Source organism: Sarcophilus harrisii, chromosome 6, assembly GCF_902635505.1.
Source record: "Sarcophilus harrisii chromosome 6, mSarHar1.11, whole genome shotgun sequence".
Taxonomy (NCBI): Eukaryota; Metazoa; Chordata; class Mammalia; order Dasyuromorphia; family Dasyuridae; genus Sarcophilus; species Sarcophilus harrisii.
The window spans coordinates 194,217,795-194,242,515 of NC_045431.1; the positions used below are offsets into that span (position 1 = coordinate 194,217,795).

At 37.8% G+C, this 24,721-nt stretch overlaps 1 protein-coding gene and 1 long non-coding RNA gene across 4 annotated transcripts; one reads left to right on the top strand and one right to left on the bottom strand.

The window, feature by feature from the left end:
• Window positions 1-304: 304 nt before the first annotated feature.
• LOC116420161 lies at window positions 305-8,516 on the bottom strand. 2 transcript variants are annotated; one of them, XR_004230440.1, is made up of 3 exons: window positions 8,274-8,516; window positions 2,399-3,031; window positions 305-338 (listed from the first exon to the last, which is right to left on the bottom strand). It is a non-coding gene; the product is annotated as an uncharacterized LOC116420161 (long non-coding RNA). The 2 variants fall into 2 exon arrangements; XR_004230439.1 differs by lacking the exon at window positions 305-338 and having other exon boundaries at window positions 980-3,031; window positions 8,274-8,490.
• A 216-nt stretch (window positions 8,517-8,732) lies between these two features.
• LOC100928839 (NADH-cytochrome b5 reductase 2) lies at window positions 8,733-24,290 on the top strand. Of its 2 annotated transcripts, none has more exons than XM_031944212.1 (9): window positions 8,733-8,947; window positions 9,889-10,035; window positions 11,718-11,790; window positions 15,041-15,147; window positions 16,931-17,060; window positions 17,499-17,582; window positions 18,101-18,186; window positions 21,911-22,010; window positions 22,895-24,290. In XM_031944212.1, exons 1-9 carry the CDS (start codon window positions 8,927-8,929, stop codon window positions 23,065-23,067), a joined length of 921 nt encoding a protein of 306 aa, XP_031800072.1. In that variant the 5' UTR covers window positions 8,733-8,926; the 3' UTR covers window positions 23,068-24,290. The 2 variants fall into 2 exon arrangements, with proteins under 2 accessions (XP_031800072.1, XP_031800073.1); XM_031944213.1 differs by lacking the exon at window positions 8,733-8,947 and adding an exon at window positions 9,217-9,354.
• Window positions 24,291-24,721: the final 431 nt, after the last annotated feature.

A 24,721-nucleotide genomic window follows, 5' to 3' on the forward strand; every position in this document is an offset into this window, starting at 1 on the left:
AAGCAGCCTGATATAAATTATATATGTACAATGATGTTAAAGATATTTCCACATTAGACATGTCGTGAAAGAGGAATCAGAATGAAAAGGAAAAGCCACAAAAAACAAAAAGCAAAAAAAAAGTAAAAATAGCATGTTTTGATGTGCATTCAGATGCCGTATATAGTTCTTTATTTGGATGTGGATAACATTTTCCATCATGAGTCTTTTGGAGTTGTCTTGGATCATTATATTGCCGAGAAGAGCTAACTCTATCATAATTGATCATTATATAATGTTGCTGTTACTGTGTGGTAAAAGTCTGCATTTTTTTCCCTTCTTTCCATCTCTTCCCCTTCCTAAATGGAAAACAAAACAAAGCAAAAAAAAATGTTTTTTAAATAACAAGTATGCATAGTTAAGCAAGCCAGATTCTCATATCAAAGAATGACTATCTTCAATTTGTTAGTCTATCATCCCTGTCAGGACATGGTTAATCATTGCATTGATCCTTAGTCTTTCCAAACTGAATATTGTCTGTATTTATAATGTTGACGTTAAGAGTACAAGTTATTTTCTTGGCTCTGCTCATTTAGGAGCATTAACTTCATTAGTTCATATGAGCATCTTCAGGCTTTGAAACAATGTCTTCATTTCTTACATCATCATCTTCCATTCCATTCTTATATTTTTTCAGTTATTCCCTTGTTGATTAACAACCTCCAGCCCCAAATTTCTGATTCTTTGCCACTTTTTAGAGCTGCTATATTGTTCTATGTACACATTTAAAAAAAAAAAATCTCTGTGATAAAGTTCTCATAGCAGTATTGCTGAGTTAAAAGTAGGATTATGGGCACAAGTTCCAAATTGCTTTCCAGAATGGATATACCAATTTGTAGCTCCACCAAAAAAAAGTGCCTGTTTTCTTATAACCCCACCAATAGTTGTCTTTTCCTTTTGTCAACTTGTTTTCCCTGTCTCAGCCTTTTTTCTTCTCCAATCCATCACCACAGCTGCCAAAGTGTTATTTCTGAAGCATGGGTCTCACCATATCATTTCTCTGCATATTGTTTTTAGGAAAATATAGGGAAAATCTACAAATTTTCCCATTTGGCATTTAAAACCCCTAACACTCTGACTCCAGCCAACTTTTTTAGACTGATTGTATATTATTCTCCTTCACATTAATCTGTTCCAGCCAAAACTGGTCTGTGTGCTGTTTCAGAGCTCAACATAACTTTGCATAAAATGATGTTCCTCATATTTGGATGTTATCCCACCTCACCTTTGCCTCAATCACTAATTTTCTTCAAGGCCAGCTTCTACATAAGACTTTTCCCCTCAGTTGTTAATGTCTTTTTCCTCCTGCAAATTATATGTACTTATCTCTTTGAAAGTCTCCCTATATATCAGTGGTTTGTTAAGATCCTTAAGGGTAAATTTTATTTTTTTTGTCTTTGTATCCCCTGCATCTAATAGAGTCCTTTAGACAAAAAGTAGACAATTAAATGCTCTTTGAGTTCAATTGACTTAAAATCCTAGTACCTACTACCAAGTGACTGAGGGTTCTTCTTCATGAAGTTCTGTGTTGTCTCTCCTACTGCAAATTCTAGGAGTCTGCAATTTAGTTCCCAGCTGAGTACCAGGTTTTCCTTCAAATCTTCCTGTATTTCCTGCTTTTCTCAATCCCACAGTTTAGTTTTCCAGGTTGAGCTGACAGCAGGATTATGGGGACAACATTTGGATTACTGTGCATTGTCAAATACAATCTCAATATTAGATGGTTGTATTTTTTTTCTTTTTCACAAGGAAGAGTTCAGTCTGCAGAGAGTGTGTGGGAAATGATTGTGATGTAAAAACAAAAGTAATCAATAAAATGTGCTTTTTTAAAAAAAAAATCTACTTCAATTTTCTAGAAACTACTCTTTGTCCTGCTTATGTTTTAAATCCCTTCTAAAACTTTTATTTATTTATTTATTTTTACCAGTTTTCCTGAAGACTAGTGGAATGGAGTATAATCTCTACACAGAAAATAATGAAAAACTTTTTATGCTCTCATTTTTCAAAACTACTTTTATATTAAGTGTTCTGAATGTGAGTTGAAGATTTGAAACACTGAAAGTCATTTACATCAACAACACAAGCTCCTAGCCAATATTTTTCTTTTTTTCTCTTTATCAGAGAAAACACTGACACAAAAACATTTAACACAAAAAGCATTTAACTAGACAGAATAGTAAGGTAACTAAAGGATCCCTCCTTTCCTATCACTATTCTCTCTCTCTCTCTCTTTCTCACACACACACACACACACACACACACACACACACAGGCTCACAGACTCCTACATAGGAACACACAAAGCTCAGACAAATCAAGTTTCCAGGGGTGCATCCCAAGTGCTACACCACCTCCTCACCTCCAAAGCTATCATTGTATTCCAGCAGTTTTGATGATGCCATTTATTAGGTTGCTTTCTCCAGAGCTATGGCATACTGATGTCTTCTGTTAGGTGCTTTTGTAGCCAAGTTTCATCTGCTACTTTTCTACTAGGTTGCTTGGGCTAATACATTGCTGATGAATTACAGCTTGATTGCTCCTTTCCCAACAAGAGTGTCCACAGCTTTAAAAAAAAAATGGGGAGTAGGTGGGTGAAGACTAGCTTATAACCTTAGGGCTGCTTCAAATTGTTTTTTGGGGTATGTGTGTTTGTGTGTGAGAATCTGAACCACATTCACACACAGTGATGTTTTCAAGAAGTGCTTTTCAATATTCTCACTAGGAACTTCTCCAAAGTTGATTGATATTTGAGCTGGGATGAATAAATTACCCTAGTACAGAATCACGTACATTATCCTGGAATTTCACTCTGCTGAATTAGTTATTTGTCCTTTATTCTCGAAGAAGATTATAACATCAGGGAGATGATACAATGGATTATACAATGGATTTCAGGGAGGGAGGGTTGTTCAAGGTCACCAGCCTCACTTTTCCTCTCCAGAGCCAGCGGGGTCAAGTGGCCAGATACAGTTCAGAATGACTGGAGATGGCCCTGTAGAACAAAACAGGGAAATGATTGATGAGAAAAACAGCATAAAAGACATAAATAGATGTCTTTTTTTTTTTTTAATACATTTCAAAGAAAATAAAAAAGCACTCAGGTAGAAGTATCTGAGACTGGAGATGAATCCTGTCTCTGACATTAGCTATGTGACCCTGGGACAAGTATTTTAACCTCTTGATCCACACTTTCTATAACTATGAGTAACTGCAATTTGACTCCAGAGTTAAGTGGAAGGTTAGCCTGAAGGTTAGAAAGACCCTAGGCAGTGAAGGCAGTATTTCTTACCTAAGGGATGTTCTAGAGCCACATCCAAGCTTGCAAGAGTTGATTATTCAGTATTCCTTGTAAATACTTGTACCTCAGAAATTAATGATGACTTTAAATCCAAGTTATATTTGTTATTTTGTTGATTGTTTAGACTAAAAAAGAGTCCTTGAAAAGAGTGTACACATACATTTCCCTTGCTTCCCCCAGAAACCATCTGTCAAACATTTACTACCACTAGAGGGAGTGTTTCTTTTTCAAGTGGTTTTCAAGTACATTAATTTCTTTTTGAAGCTGTGCTTTATATGTACATAAAAATTTAATCCAATGACTATAACAATGTAAATGGGAATATTGAAAAGAAGACAAAGAATGAATTAATGGAAAAAAATCAGTGAAAGTTCCAAAAGATAGATAATGTTATACTTCTTCTTTAAGATAGGGAAAGTGAAGGACCTCTGGAACAAATTGTTATATATACAATGTAGTTACGGTATCAGGTCTTAATGTTTTTATTTCAGTGGATGGTGCAGTTTGAAGGGAACTGGTGTTGAAATGATTGTGATGCAAATAAGAAAAGGTACATCCAGTATATTGTGTTCAGCAGTTCTGGACACCAAGGTTCAAGAAGGATACTGATAAGCCTGGAGAAGACTGCAAGGGGACAAAACAACTTTGTTTCTTTCATGTATGAGTTTGTAGTCCAACAGTTTTTTAAATAATGATAAGATATTTCTATATAATATTCCCCAGGAGTAGCTGAAGTTTTATAGAAATAGAGATTCTAAGAGTTGATGAATTGAGAAGCAATTACTGGATCATCAGTGTGAATACTGAAATTGCCAAGGACAAAGGCAGGGGGTTGGATGCAGAAAACTGCAAGCCAGAGTCTGAGTTTACTGAGGAAGGAGAATGGATAACCCATAGAATCTCTATAGAAGATGACAACAAAAAATCTGACCTGTGAGACAGAATTGGTTAGTGTAAATTTCATATGAGAAGGGGATACTGAATGATGGTGACACAGGGATAGAACATGGTGTGACAGTGGAGAGTAGGAAGTCTGATAACCCTTCCTCACTTTATGTATGAGAAATGACTGAAAAAAGGGACAGATGGTCTTAGAAAGGATAGCCTGGAATATAATTCCATCAGGAAAACTTCAACTAATACCAGAAGATGAAAGGCGTGTAAGAGGAAGTGCTTGGAGATAAAACCAACTCCCACTGGTTTAACAATTGAGTGGGTATTTGGAGGGCAGAGTGGAAAGGATGAGTAGAGGGTAATAGTAGGGAAATGATAGGACTGGCAACTTTTTATCCTTTGGTTATACCTAAATTGATGTCTTCCCATTTTTAGACAAAAATAGTGAAGCCCAGAAAAGTGAAATGATTTGCCTATAATCACTCAAGGCAGTAAGGAGTAGAGCTGGGATTTGAATATAAGTCCTTTTGACTCAATATCAAGTACACTTTCTATTGTACAGTAGGATAAATCATTTGAAGAAAGTACTCTCAGATTCAATTCAAAAGATGCCAAAATATATTTGGCAATATGAACAGAAATGTGTTAGTAGACCAAAACATCTTTGAATATGGCCCAACTTTTCAAAGTTGAAATTATAAACTGAGTCATTGTGAGGAAAGGTGGCTCAGTGACATTCTCTAGTAAGAGAAGATGCTTATTGATCATGTCTATATCAATAAATCTTGAGTTAAATTTCCAAAATGAAATAGCAGTCAAATTAGCTAAAAATAATCCATAAAATCTGGAATTGTCCCAAAGAGATATCAATTCTCCTAACCTATACCATTGGACTAAGAGAGAATATGTGCCTGTCTATGGTTTAGCTGCATGCCCACTTGCAGATTCCTTTCAAGTATAGGTTGGTAGTCCAACAGTTTTTTTTTTCCAATGATGAGATATTTATCTATCATATTCCCCAGGAGTGATTGAAGTTTCATAAAAACAGAGATTATAAGAGCTGATGAACTGGGAAGTGACTGTTAGATCATCATGTGACTATTGAAATTGCCAAAGGATAAAGGATTGGATGCAGAACTAATAGTAATCCCATCCCAGGAAATAGTGATTATCAGTTGTTCCTTGGTTTTATTGGTGAATTTATTGGTGAAAACCTGTAGCCCCAAATGGATTCTATTACTTAGTTTGTCCATGAGTAAGTATGGGAAAAGCCTGACACAAACATCAGTGGGGGTGGGGCTCTTTGTATTACTGGAATATATTCATTCCTTGCTCTGAAGCAGACTGGCACTGATCATCAAGTGTGAACTGGTCTTTCCAATCTCTCTGAATTTGTTTTCCTACTAAAAATTCCCATTTTGCCCTGCCAAGAGATTTGTATGATAATTGATAGAGTGAGGAAGCAAAGGATTAGCTGTCCAACTTCCCATGTCTTGCTTGATGTCTTGCTCTTTCCATTACTAAACCAAAGGTTTTTAATGTGGAAAGACCTTGTGATTTGTGGCTGATTCACAGTATCAATGTACCTCTTTTCCTGAAATCTCTTTAATATGTCATTTCCCTTTTTCGTCAACTTTGTCATTCAGATGGATGTTTTCTACCAAACAGCAAATGCCAGATTAGAATTTAAAGTAGTTTCCTAGTCTAACTTGACATTTTCTAGTAGAAAACTACTCAGAAAAGATTATCCTTTCAAAATTCTGTGGTGTCAGCCAATATGGTTCTTAAAACCCATGATAAATAACTTTACTGATAAATTCAACTTATGAAAGATTCTGTTTGAAAGCAAATGTAGATGGAACTACAGAATTCAAAAGCTGGAAGAGATCTCTGTGGCTGTCTAGTCTTATACCTAAAAGGACTCACCAAGATAATATAGTAAACAAGAACATTTCTTTGAAGACCTGCCACATAGGGAGCCTACTACCTCCTGAGGCAGCAGTTTGGAATGTCTTTAATTAGTAGTTTTTCCTGGAATCAAACCTAGATTTTCTTCCTTGAAGCTTTCACAACTTGGTTCTATTTCTGCTGCCTGTGGCCAAACAGAATAAATCACATCCCTCTTCCATTTAACAACCTTTCAAAAATTTGAAAGTAATACTGCCTCAAATAAAGCCCCTCCCCAACTCCAAGTTTTCCTTCAGAATAAATATGGCAATAAATCTTAAACCTTTAAATTTAATAGGATAACATTTTTAAAATGTCATCTTTTTAAGAATGCTGATACAATGGAGTGAGTCTAGAGTATGATTATTTATCTTTTCATAATGTTAGTTTTCTACCAGTGTGTCTTTCGTCTGTGAAGTGATATTCTACTCAATTTAATTCAATATATGGCTGCAAACTATGTGGTTCTTTGGCTAGGATACCCTGCCTGATTTTATGGCAACTACTGTCATATCCAAATCCCTTACAGGATTAGTTGTTAATGCTGTGATGGGATAGTAACCTGCGTTTCTTATTCATTCAGTAGCATCTAGGCTTCTTCCTCCAGCCCAGTCATCCCAGCAAAGCACCAACAGCTTGTGTCCACAAGTAGAGAATGTCCTGTTTATGCCCGTCAGGTTCACCAAAAAAATCATGTTGAACTTATCTTGCCCCTGCCTTTCCACACCTGAGCTGAGACCTGCTTGCCTGCACTTATCGTTTGCACAACCTTTCTCCTCATCATTGAATCATCAGATGATCACTGACTTAGGCAGAAAGGAAGAGAGAAACATAAATGAGCTTTTGTATTATTGTTGCTATTATTAACATAAGTATACAGCAATAATCCCATCAGAAATAATAGAAAGGTCTGTCCGAGGCAAACCCTGCCTCCGATATTTTTTTTCCATTTAAAATGTGCATTTATGGAAGAAATGCTAAAGCGCCCTTCACTATGTGCTTGGTGTAACTGTGGAACACGCATTTTTAAAAAACTTTTTTTAAGTTTATTTTTAAAGCTTTTTATTTTCAATTTTTATTTTATTTTCCATGTGCATATTTCAATATGCATAGATAGTTTTCAACATTCACCCTTGCAAAACCTTGTGTTCCAAATTGTTTTTCTCCCTTCCTTCACTCCCTCCTCTCCCCTAGACGGCAAGTGATACAGAGGAACACTTCTAATCCTAATTCTGATTTGTACCTGTAAACTCCCTAGTTCAGTGTTACAAAATTACAATTTTATACCAAAGTATTTCTGTAGCATATATTTGTTGCCATTCGACATTTATTCCAAATATTGTGCCTAGCTCATTTCCATTTGGGCATAGGCAAACTTCTTTTGTATGTTAGGTTTGGAGACTGCTTGGTATTTCTTCTGTTAGAACAAAATCCTAGAAAAATTGCAAAGAAAAGCAAAGAGCCCTTGTGATGATGGGGTGAGCAGACCCCAGTAAAAGACCCCTTGGTAGTACCCCATTGTCTAGGCCAGCCCCAGGGGAAAGGATTATCTTGTCCTTACATGGGTCCTTCTTGAATTTCTTGCATTGACAGCATATCATGAACAAATAGAGTTATCTTGAACTGATGCTTACTATTAATGTTAAATAATATTAATTGGGAGGTCAAGCTATAGATGTCAACCCCAAAGATTATTGTGTATAGACATTACTTAATGACCAGTTGACTTTCCAAGGCAACAATTAACACAGATAACATACCTTACATTGAGTCCTTTCCTATAAAAAGTTCTCCTCTTTCCCCCTGCAAATTGTTAGTTTTACAAGAAAATTTAGCCCTAAGGCATCATAAAATCTTTGCCTCTTGATTTGGAAACGGTCTCAGCCTACAACTTCTTTTGAGACGCCTCTTCTAGCCCCAATTTTGCAGCCCCCCAACTGCAATGGTGATTATTTAAAGCAGAAGTTATTGACATTGAATGGGATCATTCTTAACCTCTACCTCCCTCAGTTTCCTAAACCGCAAAATGAGGATTAATAACAGCATTTGCCTCCCGTAATTGTGAGAATAAAGAGGAATAATAATATTTGCAAACCATTTGGTGTCCCATAAAGGCCAGTTAGGATTATGGCCCGAGGTCAGACGAGCGGGACGGGGCGGAAAAGCCAGCACTGGGGAGGTTCTGGGGTCTCCGCTTGGCGAGGAGGGTTCTTCCGCCCCGAGACTACCGACTGCCGGAACAGCGCCCACGTGGGTTAAAAGGGGCGTGTCCGAGAGCGAGGCGGAGTGGGCGGGGAGGAGGACGTGCCCGAGCGCGGAGGGGGAGACTGGGGTAGGCCCAGGGCAAGGGGCGGGCTGAGAGGGGCTGTATGGGCGCCGGAGAGCGGGGCGGGGCTTTGGGGGCGTGTCTGTAAGCGGGAGAAAGGGAGGGGGTTGGAAGTCGGAGCGGGGGAGGGCCGCGTGGTCTGAGCGCTTGGGCGGGGCCGGGAGGCCCTCCTTTAACAGAAGATGGGAGAGCGGCGGAGTCTGAGAGCCGAGAAGGGTGGGACGGGGTCACGCCATTAGACAGCTAAGGGGCGGGGCCCAGGCTTGGGGGGCGGGGCGCGAAGCCTCGCAAGCAGAGGCCGAGGCCGAGGCTGAGCGCCCGGGAGGCGGGGTCGAGATCGGCGGCTCTCGGGGCTCGGTCCCCCCTCGGTCTGTCCGCCCGCCCTTTGTTGACCTGTCGGTGTGTCCTGAACCGCTGCCGTCATGGATTTGTCTTCAGGCCTGGTAAAATCTACTGCCCCGCCTCGTGGCCGGGCCTCCCAGCCCCTTCCCGCGGACCCCACGCCTTCATCCCCTCGGCGGGCGCGCGGGGACGGGGCTTCTGCCCGCGCCCCGCCTTCGCTTCTTCGGTCCGGCCGCCGGGCTCTGCCCGCGACGAGCCGCGGGATGAGGGAGCCTTCTCCCGGGAAGAGCTTTAGCGTCGGCCCCCCACCCCCAGGCTGGAGTCTGTGCCCTTTGCCCTCTGCCCTCCTGCAGCGACCTTGTCTTGGGGCAAACCTGTCCAGGGAGCCCTCAGAGGACTGCAGCGTCTCCCGTAGTCTGGGAAGAACTATTCCTTCAGCACTGGTGCCCCAATAAGAACATTACATGCCATAGACGAGGCTTGAATACATTAATTCCGGGGTGACATGGTACGCCTTAGTATCACCAAATAAATGCCCGCAGACCGTGCCTCGGATATTTTTTTTTCCATTTAAAATGTGCATTTATGGAAGAAATGCTAAAGCGCCCTTCACTATGTGCTTGGTGTAACTTGGGAACTGTGGAACACGCACTTTTTTTTTTAACTTAAAGTTTTTCCTTTTCAATTTTTGCACATATTTATTTTATGTGCATATATAGTTTTCAACATTCACCCTTGCAAAACCTTGTGTTCCAAATTGTTTTTCTCCCTTTCTTCCCTCCCTCCCCTCCCCTAGACAGCAAGTGATACAGAGGAACACTTCTAATCCTAATTCTGATTTGTACCTGTAACTCCCTAGTCAGTGTTACAAAATTACAATTTTATATGAAAGTATTTCTGTAGCACATATTTGTTGCCATTCGACATTTATTCCAAATATTGTGCCTAGCTCATTTCCATTTGGGCATAGACAAAACTTCTTTTGTATGTTAGGTTTGGAGACTGCTTGGTATATATCTGATCTGCCATTGTATTTATTTAGGGTGCTTCGCTCTTGATTGCGATCTTGGTAATTGGTGCATCAATATTACTGCTGTCTTTAAGGAACTTGGGATCTCCGAAGAAGAAAGAACTTATCACGTTACTGGATCCAAATACAAAATATCCACTGCCCCTGATTGAAAAACAGGTAACTTTCTATGTCCTTGAAGTTAACGAAATGTTCCCTCTGCTAGAACATTTGGAAATAGAGGACTGTTCTTTTTGACTATAATTTATGGGAATGGTTCTGGAAATAAGAGAGCATTTGTTGGGTGTGTTACAGAAGGCATTTTTTTTTTTTTTGAATGTGTGTATGCATCAAACTATGGTCACTCTTAAATTTTCTGATTGTTGTTCTTTGGAAGGAGAGTCTGCGATTGAAAATGTTTTCCAATGTTTTCCTGGGAATGTAGAATCTCTTTGAATCTATCCTATAATCATCAAAACTTCTCAATTCTGCCCCCTCCTCATCCCAAGATAAAGGGCTCTCTATATTTGGAAGAGCTGACGTAGTTCAAACCAGGAAAAGGGGATTTGAATTTAGAGAACTGGGTTTTCTTACACCTGAATTGTGGGATTTTAAAAATATTTTGATAATTATTTCAGTATAATTGATTTCCTTTGTAATTTTATTATATAATGTAGAGATTCATCCATAGGTTTCACCAGATTGCCAAAGGGCTTCCTGATAAACAAAAGCTTAAGAACCTCTGGTCTAGAAGATGTTAGTAGTACCCTTTGAATTTTTGTTGACTTAACAGTAAGGAGTTTTTGCTACCTATGAAATATAACAGAATTTTCCTCCCTACTGTAAGTCTCAAGATTATATCAGAACAGAGTGGAAAAATAACTGTTTGGACATGTATACTTATATTGTATTTAATTTATACTTTAACATATTTAACATGTATTGGTCAACCTGCCATCTGGGGGAGGGGGTGGGGAGGAGGAGGAGAAAAATTGGAACAAAAGGTTTGGCAATTGTCAATGCTGTAAAATTACCCGTGCATATAACTTGTAAATAAAAAGCTATTTAAAAAAAAAAAACCCTACTTTTAATAATCTCTTGTGTGCAGAGAACTATGCTTAGTTATGGAAGAGAGAAAAAGTTGAAATAAGGAGTGGTTCCCACCCTCATGGAGCTTTCAATCTAATGTGAATGTAAGATATCAATTTGGATTGCTTTAATATATAGTATACAAGGTTAACAATGTTCCAGAGAGTTATAAAATAAAGTAAAAACAAAAAACAAACCAAAAAAAAGAACCGAGCTGGAGACTGGATTTACGCTTCTTATGAAGATTCTTATCTCCTTTTGGCTCTAGGCCATGGGTGTTCTAAGGTGTGTGTCTATTTAATTTCTTTCTTAATAATGTCTTCCAGAGGGATTGAATTGCATCTGGAATGAGGTAGCAAACATGATTGCTCTCCTTGGCCTCAACAATGATTTCTCTCCTTGGTTTCAGCAATCTTTAGGATATAATACCTCTTAGAAATACTTATAATCATAGTCTCAAATCACCTGTACTAGTGTATTCATTGTAATGAGCTCATTTAAAATAGTCAGCTAAGCATTCTGAAGATGTAGGAACTTTAAGGCCAGATTTTCTTCTTTATTTGGGTAGCAAGGAAGTTGATCCTCTGACAAGTTTGCATGGCTCCCTGCCAGCTAACTTTCCATATACATACATACATATATATATATATATATATATGGAAATGTATACTTTCTGAGGCCATTGGAATTTTTCTTTAGTGTTCCAAGTAGGCGAATAGGACACTATAAACCCTGAGAATGATTGAGTGTTCTTGTATTTTCTGTTTTATTAGGAACTCAGCCATGACACCAAGATGTTCCGGTTTGGACTTCCTACATCAGACCACGTTTTAGGGCTCCCTATAGGTAATAATAATTCAGCATTTATTAAGAGTCTACTATGCAAAACTTCAGACACTCTCTGTAGTGCTTTATTTGTCAAAGCACAGGATTACAGCCAAAAGGCACCTTAAGAATTATCCAGTTCAGCTCTTTTCTTTTCAGAGAAGACTCAGACTAAGATTCAGAAAGATTAGTGCTTGTCCAAAATTACATGGCAAGTTAATAGCAGAGTCAGAATTCTGATCTGGTTCCTCCACCATCAAGCTCAATGTTTTCAAGGGTTTGATTTAATGTGGTTCTCATAGCACCTCTGAGATGGAAAGACTGCATAGATAGCAGATGTTGCTACATGCTAGCAGTGGGGACAAGGAAGTGTGGCAGCTCAGATATTCTAAAACTGTGGCCTATCCAAGTCATTTGTATTTAATTTTCAGTGGGATATATGAGTGTTGTTTTTCCTGCAAATTTCCTTTCGTATCCCCTTATTTTACAGATGAGAGAAAACAGAAGTACAGAGTTTGAGAATTGCTTTGCCCAGGGTCACACCAGTGAATTGGTAGCACAGTGATCAATCACCAAACCTACGTCTCTTGTCTTCTAGTCACTATCACTTGGCATAATCCATTTCAAATTTTTGTTCATCAGTTGATCTGAAAATGTTTTATTAGAAGCAGGACAGGATATCCTTAACTGATATTTATATAGTACTTTAAAGTTTCTAAAGTGCTTGATTCATTTTCATAAGAGCCTCATTTCGAACCTGAAATAGATACAAGTTTTATTATCCTCATTTTTCATATGTTAAAATAGGCTCAGAAAGCTTAAGTGAGTTGCCCATGTTGCCAGTGAGTATCAAAGGGAGGATTTAGATCTCTCTCATCCCTCCTTACAATTCTAGGTTGCCTTGGTACCTGGCAGCCTGGCTTCTAGTCCTAGTTGTCACTTCAGAGCCACGTGATAGGAGGCAAAGCACTTGCTTTCTCTGGACTTGAGTTTCCTTACATGTAAAATGGAAGTAATGTTTTCCTGTTCACCTCCCAGAATCTTGAGTATCAAATAAAGCAATAGATGTAAAGTGTTTTGTAAATAAAAGCATCATCTAAATAGATGATGATTATTACTGTTTTTTTTTTTAAGCTTATTTGGTTGAGATAAAGTATATGAATGTGAATTGGTGTAAAGAAAAGCCAGAAAGAGAGTAGAAAGGTGCTTTATTTGTTCATAGCTTTTTTGGATGAGATTTGAATTGAGATTCATTCATTAATTCATTGAATGGAATGGAAAAGTTTCATTAACCGATTTAATCCAAAGATAACTCCCTGGGATTTATTGCACTCTGTGGTTCCACTTCCTCTCTATCCTCAAATCTTCTTAGAACTACTACCTTCCAGGAACAAAAGGATGTCAAGTATCTTGTCCTCTTTTGGTAGTGGAACTAAAGGGCACTAAAATGTCGAGAAGCAAGACTTGCAGAGAAGCAGAAAGCATGTTGAAAGCTTATGTAATCATCAGAATAATTAAGAATTGGGTTTTAAAAAAAAAAAAAACACCCTACATTTTGTATTTAACATGTGGGTTGGGCACTAGGAAAAGGACAGCCAGGACTCCAAGCCCTCAGAGACACAGATAAGTGGTTATGCAAGCCGTTCACACAGCTGGCAAATCTCAGTTCTAATTTACATCAGCTTTGTTTTGTAATGTGGGCAGGGAAAGACCTCAACCTTAGGTTGGGAGATGGATTACATCCTGACACTGGCCAGATTCCTAATCATTTCCCTCCCCTCAGCTCCCACAGATTAGGAGGGCCCAAAGCCAAGGATTCTGAGAGCTTTTTGTAGTGCAGTTGCAGAACTACAAGGATCCTCTGTATAAGGTTGTTTGGTTGGGCCTGGGGAAAATGCAGTTTACTTTTTGACTAATTACTACAGGTTAATGCTAATAACTATTCAAACTACAGAGACTTAATGGGGAGGGGGAATTAGGAAACTGGTTATGAAATCTTAAATCAAGTTACAGGAATAGTTTGAGGCTGAAGTTAGTGAGTTCAAATGCTGGGTCATTTATTCTGTGATAGCAATCCCCAGAATACATGCATGTCACCAATATAGATAAGGTTGCAAGTTTTGTAATGGCTATGGATGCTACAAACACATATCTCATTTTTCCAGCTCTACATCAGCCATGATAACTAATTAAAACTTAACTTTTGAACAATACTTTGAAGTTAAAATGATCTTATACATAGTAGGTGCTTAATATGAATTTTTCATATCTATATCTTATTCTCGAAATATCCCAGATAGGACTGGATGGGGACAATGATTTCCATTTCACAGGTGGGGAAACTGTTGTTCATTGACTTGAGTCGATTTGACTGAGATAAGTTTGATTTGTTCTGATATGACTATCAAAGGGCAGAGATGAAGTTGAACCTTGAGGATCTTCTGAGTTCCAGGACAGTGATGCTTTCACTGATCCACTAGGCTTTAGTATCTTGTATGTGTCTGCTTAAACAAAGGCACAGACCTGACAGGAGCCTTGTAGAGATTATCTACTCTTACTTTATTTTATAGAGAAGGATACTGAGGCTTTGACAGGGGAAGCACTTGGTTAAGGTCACACAACTAGTGAATAGTACAGCAGGAACCCAAGTCTTTTCAGGCAAATAGCAACTTTCAGTTGTTGGAAGAGTTTTATCTTTTTAACAGAGAAATTGTTAAAAGTTATAGATAAGACTATTTCTCCTTGACCCCAGAGGGGAGAACTAAGAATATTGGGACAGAATTTGCGAAAAGATAGATTGTGGCTTGCTGCAAAGAAAAACTGCCTAATAATCAGTGGAATGGGATGCCTTAGGAAGGAGTGGGTTTCCCCTCCCTAGAGCTCTTCAAGAAAAACTTAGTTGACTGTTTGTTGGAAATGTTATAGGTATGATCCTTGTTCAAATATAATTGGGGGTTGGTTTGGTGGTATAGTGGAAAGAGCATTGGTCCTGGAATGAGGCCTTGAGTTCAAATAAGATCTCAGGCTCTTGATAGTTATGAGCTGTGAGACTCTGAGCAAGTCCAAAAGCAACAAATGGAAAAATCATTGGGAAAGATGGCCCCTGAAATTCCTTCCAAAGCTGACATTCTTTGATTCTGTGAAATATTTTTTTTAACCTTTCCATCAATTTTGGAGTTTTTCCTGTTAATGGAGTTCATGTTAATTTTAAAAAGAAAAAAATAAGGATGATTCTCCACAAAACTCACTTTTTATTATTTTTCTCTTTTAGGTCAACATGTTTATCTCTCTGCCAAAGTCAATGGCAATCTAGTGATCCGGGCTTATACTCCTGTTTCTAGTGATGAAGTAAAAGGCTATGTGGACCTTGTTGTTAAGGTAAATGCAAGAGTTACATTTCAGCCTAGGTGTGAAAAGGCATGAGAAGTTTGAAATGTTATATTTTGGTGAACCTGACAAGAATGTACAACTGGGATATTATTCACCTGAGTCATATAAACTGCGAGTGTCTAAATGAAAGATATAGGAACCTAGTCTGAGGATTTAATAATCTAATAGCGGAAGCATGCTGTCATTCAGAATCTGCTAGAACTCATCGTATATATTTGTGTATATGTATGTATATGCATTTGTAAAACAATGTAAACATATATTCTGAATGTACACATGAAAATAAAATGGGCCTTAAAAGTTATTATTATTATTATTTTTTTTGCTGCATGTAGGTGGTACAGTGGATAGAGCACGGGCCTTTGAGTTGGGAGGACCCACATTCAAATTTGACCTCAGACAGATACTTATTAGCTTTAAGATCCTAGCAAGTCACTTAATCACCAATGCCTCCAAAAAAGAAAAAGAAGAAAAATAAAATTTCTTTTCTTTTACAATTTAAATTCAAAATATAATTTCCCAAACTGTTCTGCTTATTTGTACTTATATTCTGTATATTTTTTGGAAAATGCTTCAGTGAAGACTTTGAAAATATTGATTTGAAGTGGCCAATATAGGAATTTGTTTTACTTGTCTGCTTCTGCATCTTGAATCCATTACCTCTTGTCAGGAGTTCTGTTATCATGGTTAGTCATTGCATTGATTAGAATTCTTCAGGCTTTCAAAGCCTTTTGTCTTTATGATTTTATTGAGTAAATTTTTTGTGGTTCCGCTTACTTCAGCCTGCATTAACTCATTCAGATCTTTCACAATCTCTTTTGTCTTTTTCTTATTTCACAACAATATAGCATTTATATATATAATTATTATGGTATATACCATATTATATTCCAGCTGTTTTCCTATTGGTGTGCATCCCTTTAGGTTCCAATTCTTTGCTAGAGCAAAAAGAACTAAGTATCGCACACATGAGCCCATTTTCTCTTTCTTTGATCTCTTTGGAGTATAGCCTTAGTAGTGGTATCTTTGGATCCAGTTATGGATTGCGCAATTGGATCAATTGTGCAATAAATATGCACAATTTAGAGACTGAGAATAATTCCATTTTGCTTTACAATGATAGGACCACTTAATAGTTCCACTAGCAGAGTATTAGTGTGCCTGTTTCCCAGAAAACAATTGTCATTTCTCATTTTTGACATCTTTGCCAATCTCATAGGTATAAAATACAATCACTGAGTTGTTTTAATTTGTTTTTCTCTAATGGTTAGCTATTTAAAGCCTTTTTTCTTATAACTGTTAGTAGCCTTAATTTTTTTTCTTTTGAAAACTGCCTGTTTATATCCTTTGATTATTTATCTCCTGGAGAATTGATGTTATTCTTATAAAATCTTATATTTCTTGGGTGATGAGACCATTTTCATATAAAACTTGCTTCATAATTTTTGCCTAGCTTTATTTTCTTAGCATATAGTTTTAATTTCTATTTTTATTTATGCAAAACCTTTTTAATTTTATGTAAAAAAACTTGCTCCATTTTATCTTCTTAAATTTTCTCTATCCCTTATTTGGTCATGAATTCTTGTCCTTTTAATAGTCGAGTCTTATCTAACAGTAAAATGATCATAAATTGACTTATAAAAGTACACTGGCATATACCAAAATCTTTAATAGACTAACTTGTCTGGGCAGTATTTCTATGAGTAAATATGGAAGAGTTATAATAGCTACTATGACTATTGCTTGGAGACATTAAAACCTTTGTTTCCAGATTTACTACAAAAATGTGCACCCTAAGTTTCCTGAGGGGGGAAAGATGTCTCAGTACCTGGATAACATGAAGATAGGGGATACCATTGATTTCCGAGGGCCAAACGGGCTCCTGGTTTATAATGGATCAGGTACTCTTGCTCATGCCTCAGAAAAGGTTCTTTTGTTTTCCAAGGTCTTTTTTTTGGGGGAGAAGGGGAGGGAGGGAAATGGAACATGTATTAAGAGATTTTCATCATTTTAAAAATATACTTTTCAGAAGACAGAAATAACTTAAATTTGGATTGTGTGTACCTGCTAAATGCATGACTAATTCTGTGCTTGGTTTTGTAATTACTAGATTTCCTTAATGGTTGTGATGTGTATGTTGTTGTCAGAGAAGGCCTTTCTGTTAACTGCTCCTGTACTGCCATGCTCCCTAAGGTGGGCAAGTGAGAGAGGTTGAGGATTTAATTGGGAATAGTCCATCTCTTTGCTGGTTTACCCTTCTAGAGCAGTGGGAAAAGGAAGTATTTTATAAGATACTCTGAGGAAAGTTGGGAAAGTGTGTTGTATTACCTTTTTTGCAGGTAAGCTGTCCATCAGACCAGATAAGAAGAGTGAACCAAAGATGAAGTTTGCCAAGAATTTGGGAATGATTGCTGGTGGGACAGGTAAAACTGTACATGAGGTGGCACAGTGCTATGGAGAGCATTTTTTAACTTAGTGTTTTGAGATCTGCATAAATCTGTCTGCAGATCTTGTCTCACAAGATATCCAGATTTTAGGGTTGTTCCCTAAGTCATTGACTCAGGATTTAAGTTTAAGTGATGGGCCCGCAGAACTCTTTTCCATGTCAGCCACATAGCCTTTCCTACAGGTGTGGCAGCTATCATCACATAGTTATTCAGAGGGGCAGACTGAGTGGGCCCGCCCACATAATGCTGTGGTACCTGGAATTGCACCCCAGAAAAAGGAAAAGATTCTGGATTGTTCTTTGCATCAGTACTGCGATGAGTAGATTTTTCACCCCTCTAACTTTGGAGAGATGTAAATGAAGGTTAATAGATAATGTACAGAGAAGCAACGGGACCCAAATTTCCTCATGTTTGATTATTAAATAGCTCCCATCCATATACTGATTTCACTGAATCAAGAAATGAAAGAAAATATTTTCTTGGATATGTTCTAGGAATAACACCAATGCTACAGCTGATTCGGCACATTACCAAGGATCCTGCAGATGGTACCAAGTGCTCCCTTATCTTTGCTAATCAGGTTAGGTAACAGTTCATTCTCTGTCCGCTCTCTCTGCCCTTGGAAATCATGAACATTAAGCTTTAAGTAGGGCAGAATTCTTCTTTTTTTAACAGACTCTGTGCTTTGGAATTTCTGTATGAAAATATTTTAGTTTAGGGGTATCTTCACTCATTTAACAAACATCAAAAGAGAAGCTATTTTGAAGAAGATGGGATCAGAAGGGAGAAAGGTACCATTAGCTTTTTGTGAAAAATACATAAAATACAACTGCCTACAACCTCCTCCTGACTCCCTTAATTCTAAGTCCTCTGAACACTGATTTCTCACCTAATCATTCAATGGCAAAAAAAAATTTCTTTTCAAAATCAACAATGATCTTTAAATGTCCAGATTGGCGTTCTCATCCTTCACCTCTTTGCTACTTTTGACACTGTTAACTACCCTCTTTTGGGTTCTCTTTCCTCTCAAGTTTTTTGTAACGTTTTCTTCTGCTCCTCCAGTTTGATTGCTTCTTATTATCCGGGTATTGGTACTTCTTCATTCTGGTCACATTCATTGACACGGGAAATCCTCTAAGTCTCTGTTGTGGGTCCTCTCTTCTCTCTCTAGCCTGCTCCTTTGCTAATTCATGCAGGTGTTTCTCAGATCATACATTTAGCCCTAACCTCTCTCTTCAAGTGCATTATCACCTGCCTCCTATACATCTTGAACTAGATGTCTTACAGGCATCTCAAACTCGACATCTCCCAAGTGGAACTTATCACCTTTATTCCCTCATCCTGCCTGATCTACCTTTACTGCCCCCTTACAATTGCAAGCACTGCCAGTGTTTCTGGTCCTCCAGACTCACAACCTTACCCGACATCCCCTTCTGTCCAGTCATGCATTTACCACCCTGGCGTAGGTTCAGATCATCTTTGGCTTAAACTATTAATTGGTCTCCCTGTTTTAAATTTCTTCATACTTCAGTCACATTTTTCATTCTTCCCAAGTGGGAAATGTGACCATGCTATCCCGTTATTTAATATATTCCAGCAGTTCCCCACTCTATCCAGGATCAACTCTAAAATCCTCTATTTAGCTTTCAACTTGGTCCCTTCCTAACTTTCTAATCTTCTTAACACTTTACGCTGCCTTTCCCTATATTCCTAGCATTTATTAGGGCCTGGCATACAGTAGTTTTCAATAAATGCTTGTTGATTCATTGTATATTAAAGACTTAAAAATATACCCACATGTGACTCTTCCTCCCCTCCCCCTACTGTACCTTTTAAGTCCTGAGGGATATGACAGTATCTTTTTTTTTTTTTTTTAATTATAACTTTTTATTGACAGAACCCATGCCTAGGTAATTTTTTACAACATTATCTCTTGCACTCACTTCTGTTCCAACTTTTCCCTTTCTTTCCTCCACCCCCTCCCCCAGATGGCAAGTATACTATGTCATAGTATATCCTAGATACAATATATGTGTGCAGAACTGAACAGTTCTCTTGTTGCACAGGAAGAATTGGATTCAGAAGGTAAAAATAACCTGGGAAGAAAAACAAAAATGCAAGCAATTTACATTCATTTCCCAGTGGTCTTTTTCTGGGTGTAGCTGCTTCTGTCCATCACTGATCAATTGAAACTGAGCTAGATCTTCTCTTTGTCGAAGAAATCCACTTCCATCAGAACACATCCTCATACAGTATCGTTGTTGAGGTATATAATGATCTCCTGGTTCTGCTCATTTCACTCAGCATCAGTTCATGTAAGTCTCACCAAGCCTCTCTGTATTCATCCTGTTGGTCATTTCTTACAGAACAATAATATTCCATAACATTCATACACCACAGTTTACTCAACCATTCTCCAATTGATGGGCATCCATGATATGACAGTATCTATGAGCCCATCTGACTTTTATCTCTATTTTTCAAATTGTGTTCCAGCTTCTATGGTTCACTCAGTTTCACTTCTCCCAACTTGCCTACCCTTTCCCCACATTGGCTTTTGCCACATTACCTTCTATTCTTTATTTTTTCAAACCTCCAAAGCCTTTCACGGAACCTGCTAAAACTTTATCTGATTTTTCTCATTTGAAATATGGATCTTTGTGAATCACTTGATCTTTCTGTATAGGTAATGAGAATGTGTCTATTTCTATGTTGGATTGACTCTAGTCAGTATTTGATTTTGTATTACTATTGGTGTTTTGCCAACTATATCCTTTTCCTTGCCTTTCCTATCCTTCTTCCTAGGAAGAAAAGGAAATTTACACTCAGATTTGCATTTTAAAATGAGTTAGAAAATAAATTCAAGTGAGATCAAGCATTTCCTCTGGGAACATTTTTGGAGATCTCATAATACCATAACTACAATTATTAGAGATTTTTTAGAGGTATTTCTATTGTGACAAAGGTCTTTCAGTTTTTTAGTTCAGTTCAGAAGGCTTAGGTCCTGGCTGGGCCTAAGTTATAACATATTGGTGGTGGTGATGCAGGAGAATATTTGTTAAAACTTGATCCTCCCCTTTCCTGGTAACCGAAGGGTAGTTTATTCTTAACTCTTTCTGGTTACTTGCCATATTTCCTTCTTGACTTAGGGGCATCAAATTTGGGCTATAATATTCTTGAGAATTTTCATTTTGGGATCTCTTTCATAAGGTAATCTGTAGATTCTTTCAATTTCTAGTTTATCCCCCAGTTCTAGAATATCAGGACAATTTAATTTTGTTTTGTTTTGTTTTGTTTTTGATTATTTCTTGAAAAATGACATCTAGAATTTCTCTTTTTTTTTTTTTTGACTCAGTTATTCAGTTATTGGTAATTCAATAAATTGGCAAGGTAATTCAATAATTTTGAAATTATTTCTCCTGTATCTCTTTTCTAGGGCAGTTATTTTTTTCTTTAATGAAATATTTCACATTTTCTTCTATTTTTTTCCATTCTTTGCTTTTATTATTTCTTGATTTCTCATAGTCAATAACTTCCATTTGCCCAATTGTGATTTTCAAGGAATTATTTTCAGTATTTCCTTTTCATTTGGCTAAGGAGTTCTTTTCTTCAGTGAATTTTTGTACATTTTCCCATTTGATTAATTATGCTTTTTAAGGAATTCTTCTCTTTAGTGAATTTTTATAAATCCTTTTCCATTTAGCCAATTTTGCTTTTCAAGGCATTCTTCTCCTCACTGGATTTTTATAACTCTTTTATCATTTGACCTATTGTTTTTTAATGTTATTTTCTTCAGGATCTTTCTGGGCTTCCTTTACCAAGCTGTTAATTCTTTTTTCCTGCTGTTTGCTCATTTTCCCAGCCTGTTTCTTGACTTTTAATTCCATGCTAAAGTGGGGGCTCTTTCCACACTGGAGGGTACACTTTCCCAAGTTTTGTGCAGCTGTTTTCAGAGTTAGTTCTGGGGGTTTGTAAGTTTTCCATGACAGTATGATCTAGGGAGATTTGTGTTTCCTGCTCTCCTGGCCTGGGCTCTGGTCTGTGAGGGACCACTAGCACTCTCTTTCTGCCTTAGTACATGAGGGCACTCACTCCACTGTGCCCCAAAGCTCTGGTGTGCTAGTGCTCCTTGCTCAGGGACTATGACCGGATCTGAGCCTGGGCAGAGCAACAGAGCCGATTTGACACTTATCAGCTGATATTCTTCCTCTTAGATGTCTCTATTCCTACCTGAATAATCAAGAAGAGAGCCCAGGAAGAATCCTTGGGATAATTCTTCACTGTGTCTCTTTTTTATCTTCTAGACTGAAGAAGATATCCTACTGAGAGCAGAACTAGAGGAAGTGGTGAAGAGTCATCCGAACCAGTTTAGACTGTGGTACACTCTGGACAGGCCTCCTAATGGTAATCCTTGTTTGATTCCCTCAGCTAGACTAGGGATCATGGCACTCTTCCCAGATAGCAGATCTGAAGGCTTGGGTATCTCGAGGCTCTGATGTCACTTTCCTTATCTGTAAAATGAAGGTTGTGGATTCAGTGATTACTGAAGTCCCTCTCACCTCTAAATGCCATGATCCTTTAACTTTTCTCTGTCTCTCTTCTCACTTCAGTCACTGTTTGTACTTTCCCAGGGCCAGGTCTTACTGGCTTTTGACCTACATTGTAGAGCTTTGGCTCAGTGTCAGAGAGAATAATATTTCAGGTCATTTAGCAGGATATAACAGGTTCAGTCTTTAATCCATTGCCTCTTCTCTATGTCTGGTATCATAAACCTTGGCAGGGTGAAATGGGAGTACTTCATAGGGGAAGGTAGGAAAAGTAGTTCAAAAGACTGGAAAGGCTAGTTCATCAACACTTTTGTGATCAGTGCCATTCTGCTATAGCTCAAGGCTGATCCAAAAATGCAAACAGCCCTTACTGGCCTAAGATTCTTAACTGCTTGGTCCAAGGTTACTTCCTTAGTATTTTTCCAAGCCTGCTGATGGACAGATGTCTTCCAGCTATTTGGATAGTAGTAATGTAGGCTCAATCTAAGCTCTTGCCAATTAGCTCCACATTAAAGATAGATTTAGCAACAGCTTTAGTGAAATCTCCTTTAGAAGAATAGTCAGTAATGTGCATTATTGGCAAGCAGTTATTAGTAGCACCAAGGTCTCAAATTATTGGCTGGAGGGATACTTCTTCTCTGATCCAACCCTCCAGAAAGGAGTTGAGCCTCTTTGATAGCTTCAGGTTTTTAAGATAATTTCTAGTTAAACTCACCACTGTTTCCTCTAATGCCATTTCAGATTGGAAGTATAGCTCTGGATTTATTAATGCAGACATGATCAAGGACCATCTACCACCACCAGGAGATGATACCCTCATTTTGATGTGTGGTCCTCCTCCAATGATCCAGTTTGCCTGTCAACCCAACCTGGAAAAACTGGGCTATGCTCAAGACAAGACTTTTGCATACTGACAAATTACTATTACAGCTAGTAAATGTATCTTGGTATTTTTTTGTATCGAATTTCAAACTGTCTTGTTCAAATGACTCAGCCTGTTCTAAAATAGTATAGTTTTAAAAATGTTAAAATAAGTAGTTTTCAAAATGATCTTCTCTCAGAATGAGAATTTAAAAACATATACAAAACTTTTTGCTCCTGTCTTGTTATCTGGTCTGAGATTTACATATGCTCTTCATGTGTCGTGGTCAGGGACCACAGCCTGAGAAGGTACGCCTAAGGGATTCAGTATTCATATTAGATCCAAATGATAAAGGATTATAATAGATTTTAAAACAGCATTTGGATCAATACTTTAATGAAATAAAATTTGTGTAAAATAAAACTTAAAGTCTTGTGTGTGTTGCAGATGCATGTAAATTTTTGACCCACAATCCAAGAAATAGGTCATTATCAAGAACTTTGGATGCTAAAAAGCTATTAAGCTTTTATTAGTATTTATTTTCCTAGCATAGTCTTTAAGAGAACTATAGACAGGCAGAGAATTCTTAGGGCTTTCATACAAAATAGATCAAAAATTAATTTCTGGAAAAATTAAATGGACCCCCTTTTATAGAAATATTAAAATCCAAGTTTTCCAAAGGCATTTTGGAATAGGAGTGGGGATGGTAGTTAGGAAGGAAAACAACTAAGAGTGAGTGAACACTTGACAATAATGAATGACGGGGCATCTCCCTCCCTTTAGTTACTGACACCAGTTTTGTAGGAACCCATTGCAGTTAGCAGCAGCTGAAAGGTTGCTGTCTAGATGAAGTCTCACAATTTGTTTAGTCATTCTCCATTCAGTGGTCATCTATTTTATTCCCAATTTTTGCCACCGCAACAAATGTCACCATGATGTATATGGGGCCTTTATTCTTGTCAATGACCTTTTTGAACCAAAGGATTACATTTTAGTCACTTTATTTGCTTAATTCTAAATTGTTTTCCAAAATAGTTGTATTGAGTTACATGTTTTTGTTAGTTTTTAATCTGTAATAGAGACTGCCATTGGAGAAAAAAATTCCATTATAAACACCTAAAGAAACAGGTAATTCCCCCCTCCCCTTTTTTTTAGGGGGGAGAATATATAATTTTAAAATTTTTATTAATATTTTTCCAAATACACAAAGATAGTTTTCAACATTCACCTTTGCAAAACTTGAAACAAGTAATTCTCAAAGGGATTTTCCCAAAACACAAGCTTGTCTATGCCAGAGTTCTCAATAAACTCAGATGACTCCCTATTACTTCTAGGATCAAACACCAACTCCTACATTTGACATTTAAAGCCCTTCATAGCTTGGCTCCAACTTGTTTATTTGTGCTAATAATCCTTTCCTCTCCTTCACATTGTCTGTGATCTCGGCAAACTGAACTGACTGCTGTTCCTCACACAAGGCACTGCCTTTCTCATCTCTGTCTTTACTGTAGCTTTCTCCTTTGCCTTGAATGCACTCCTTTCTCACCCTGATTCTCAGAATCCCAAGTTTCCTTCAAAACTCAGGTCCCATTGATGCATTGTTGGTGGAGTTGTGAACGAATCCAACCATTTTGGAGAGTAGTTTGGAACTATGCTCAAAAAGTTATCAAACTGTGCATACCCTTTGATCCAGCAGTGTTACTACT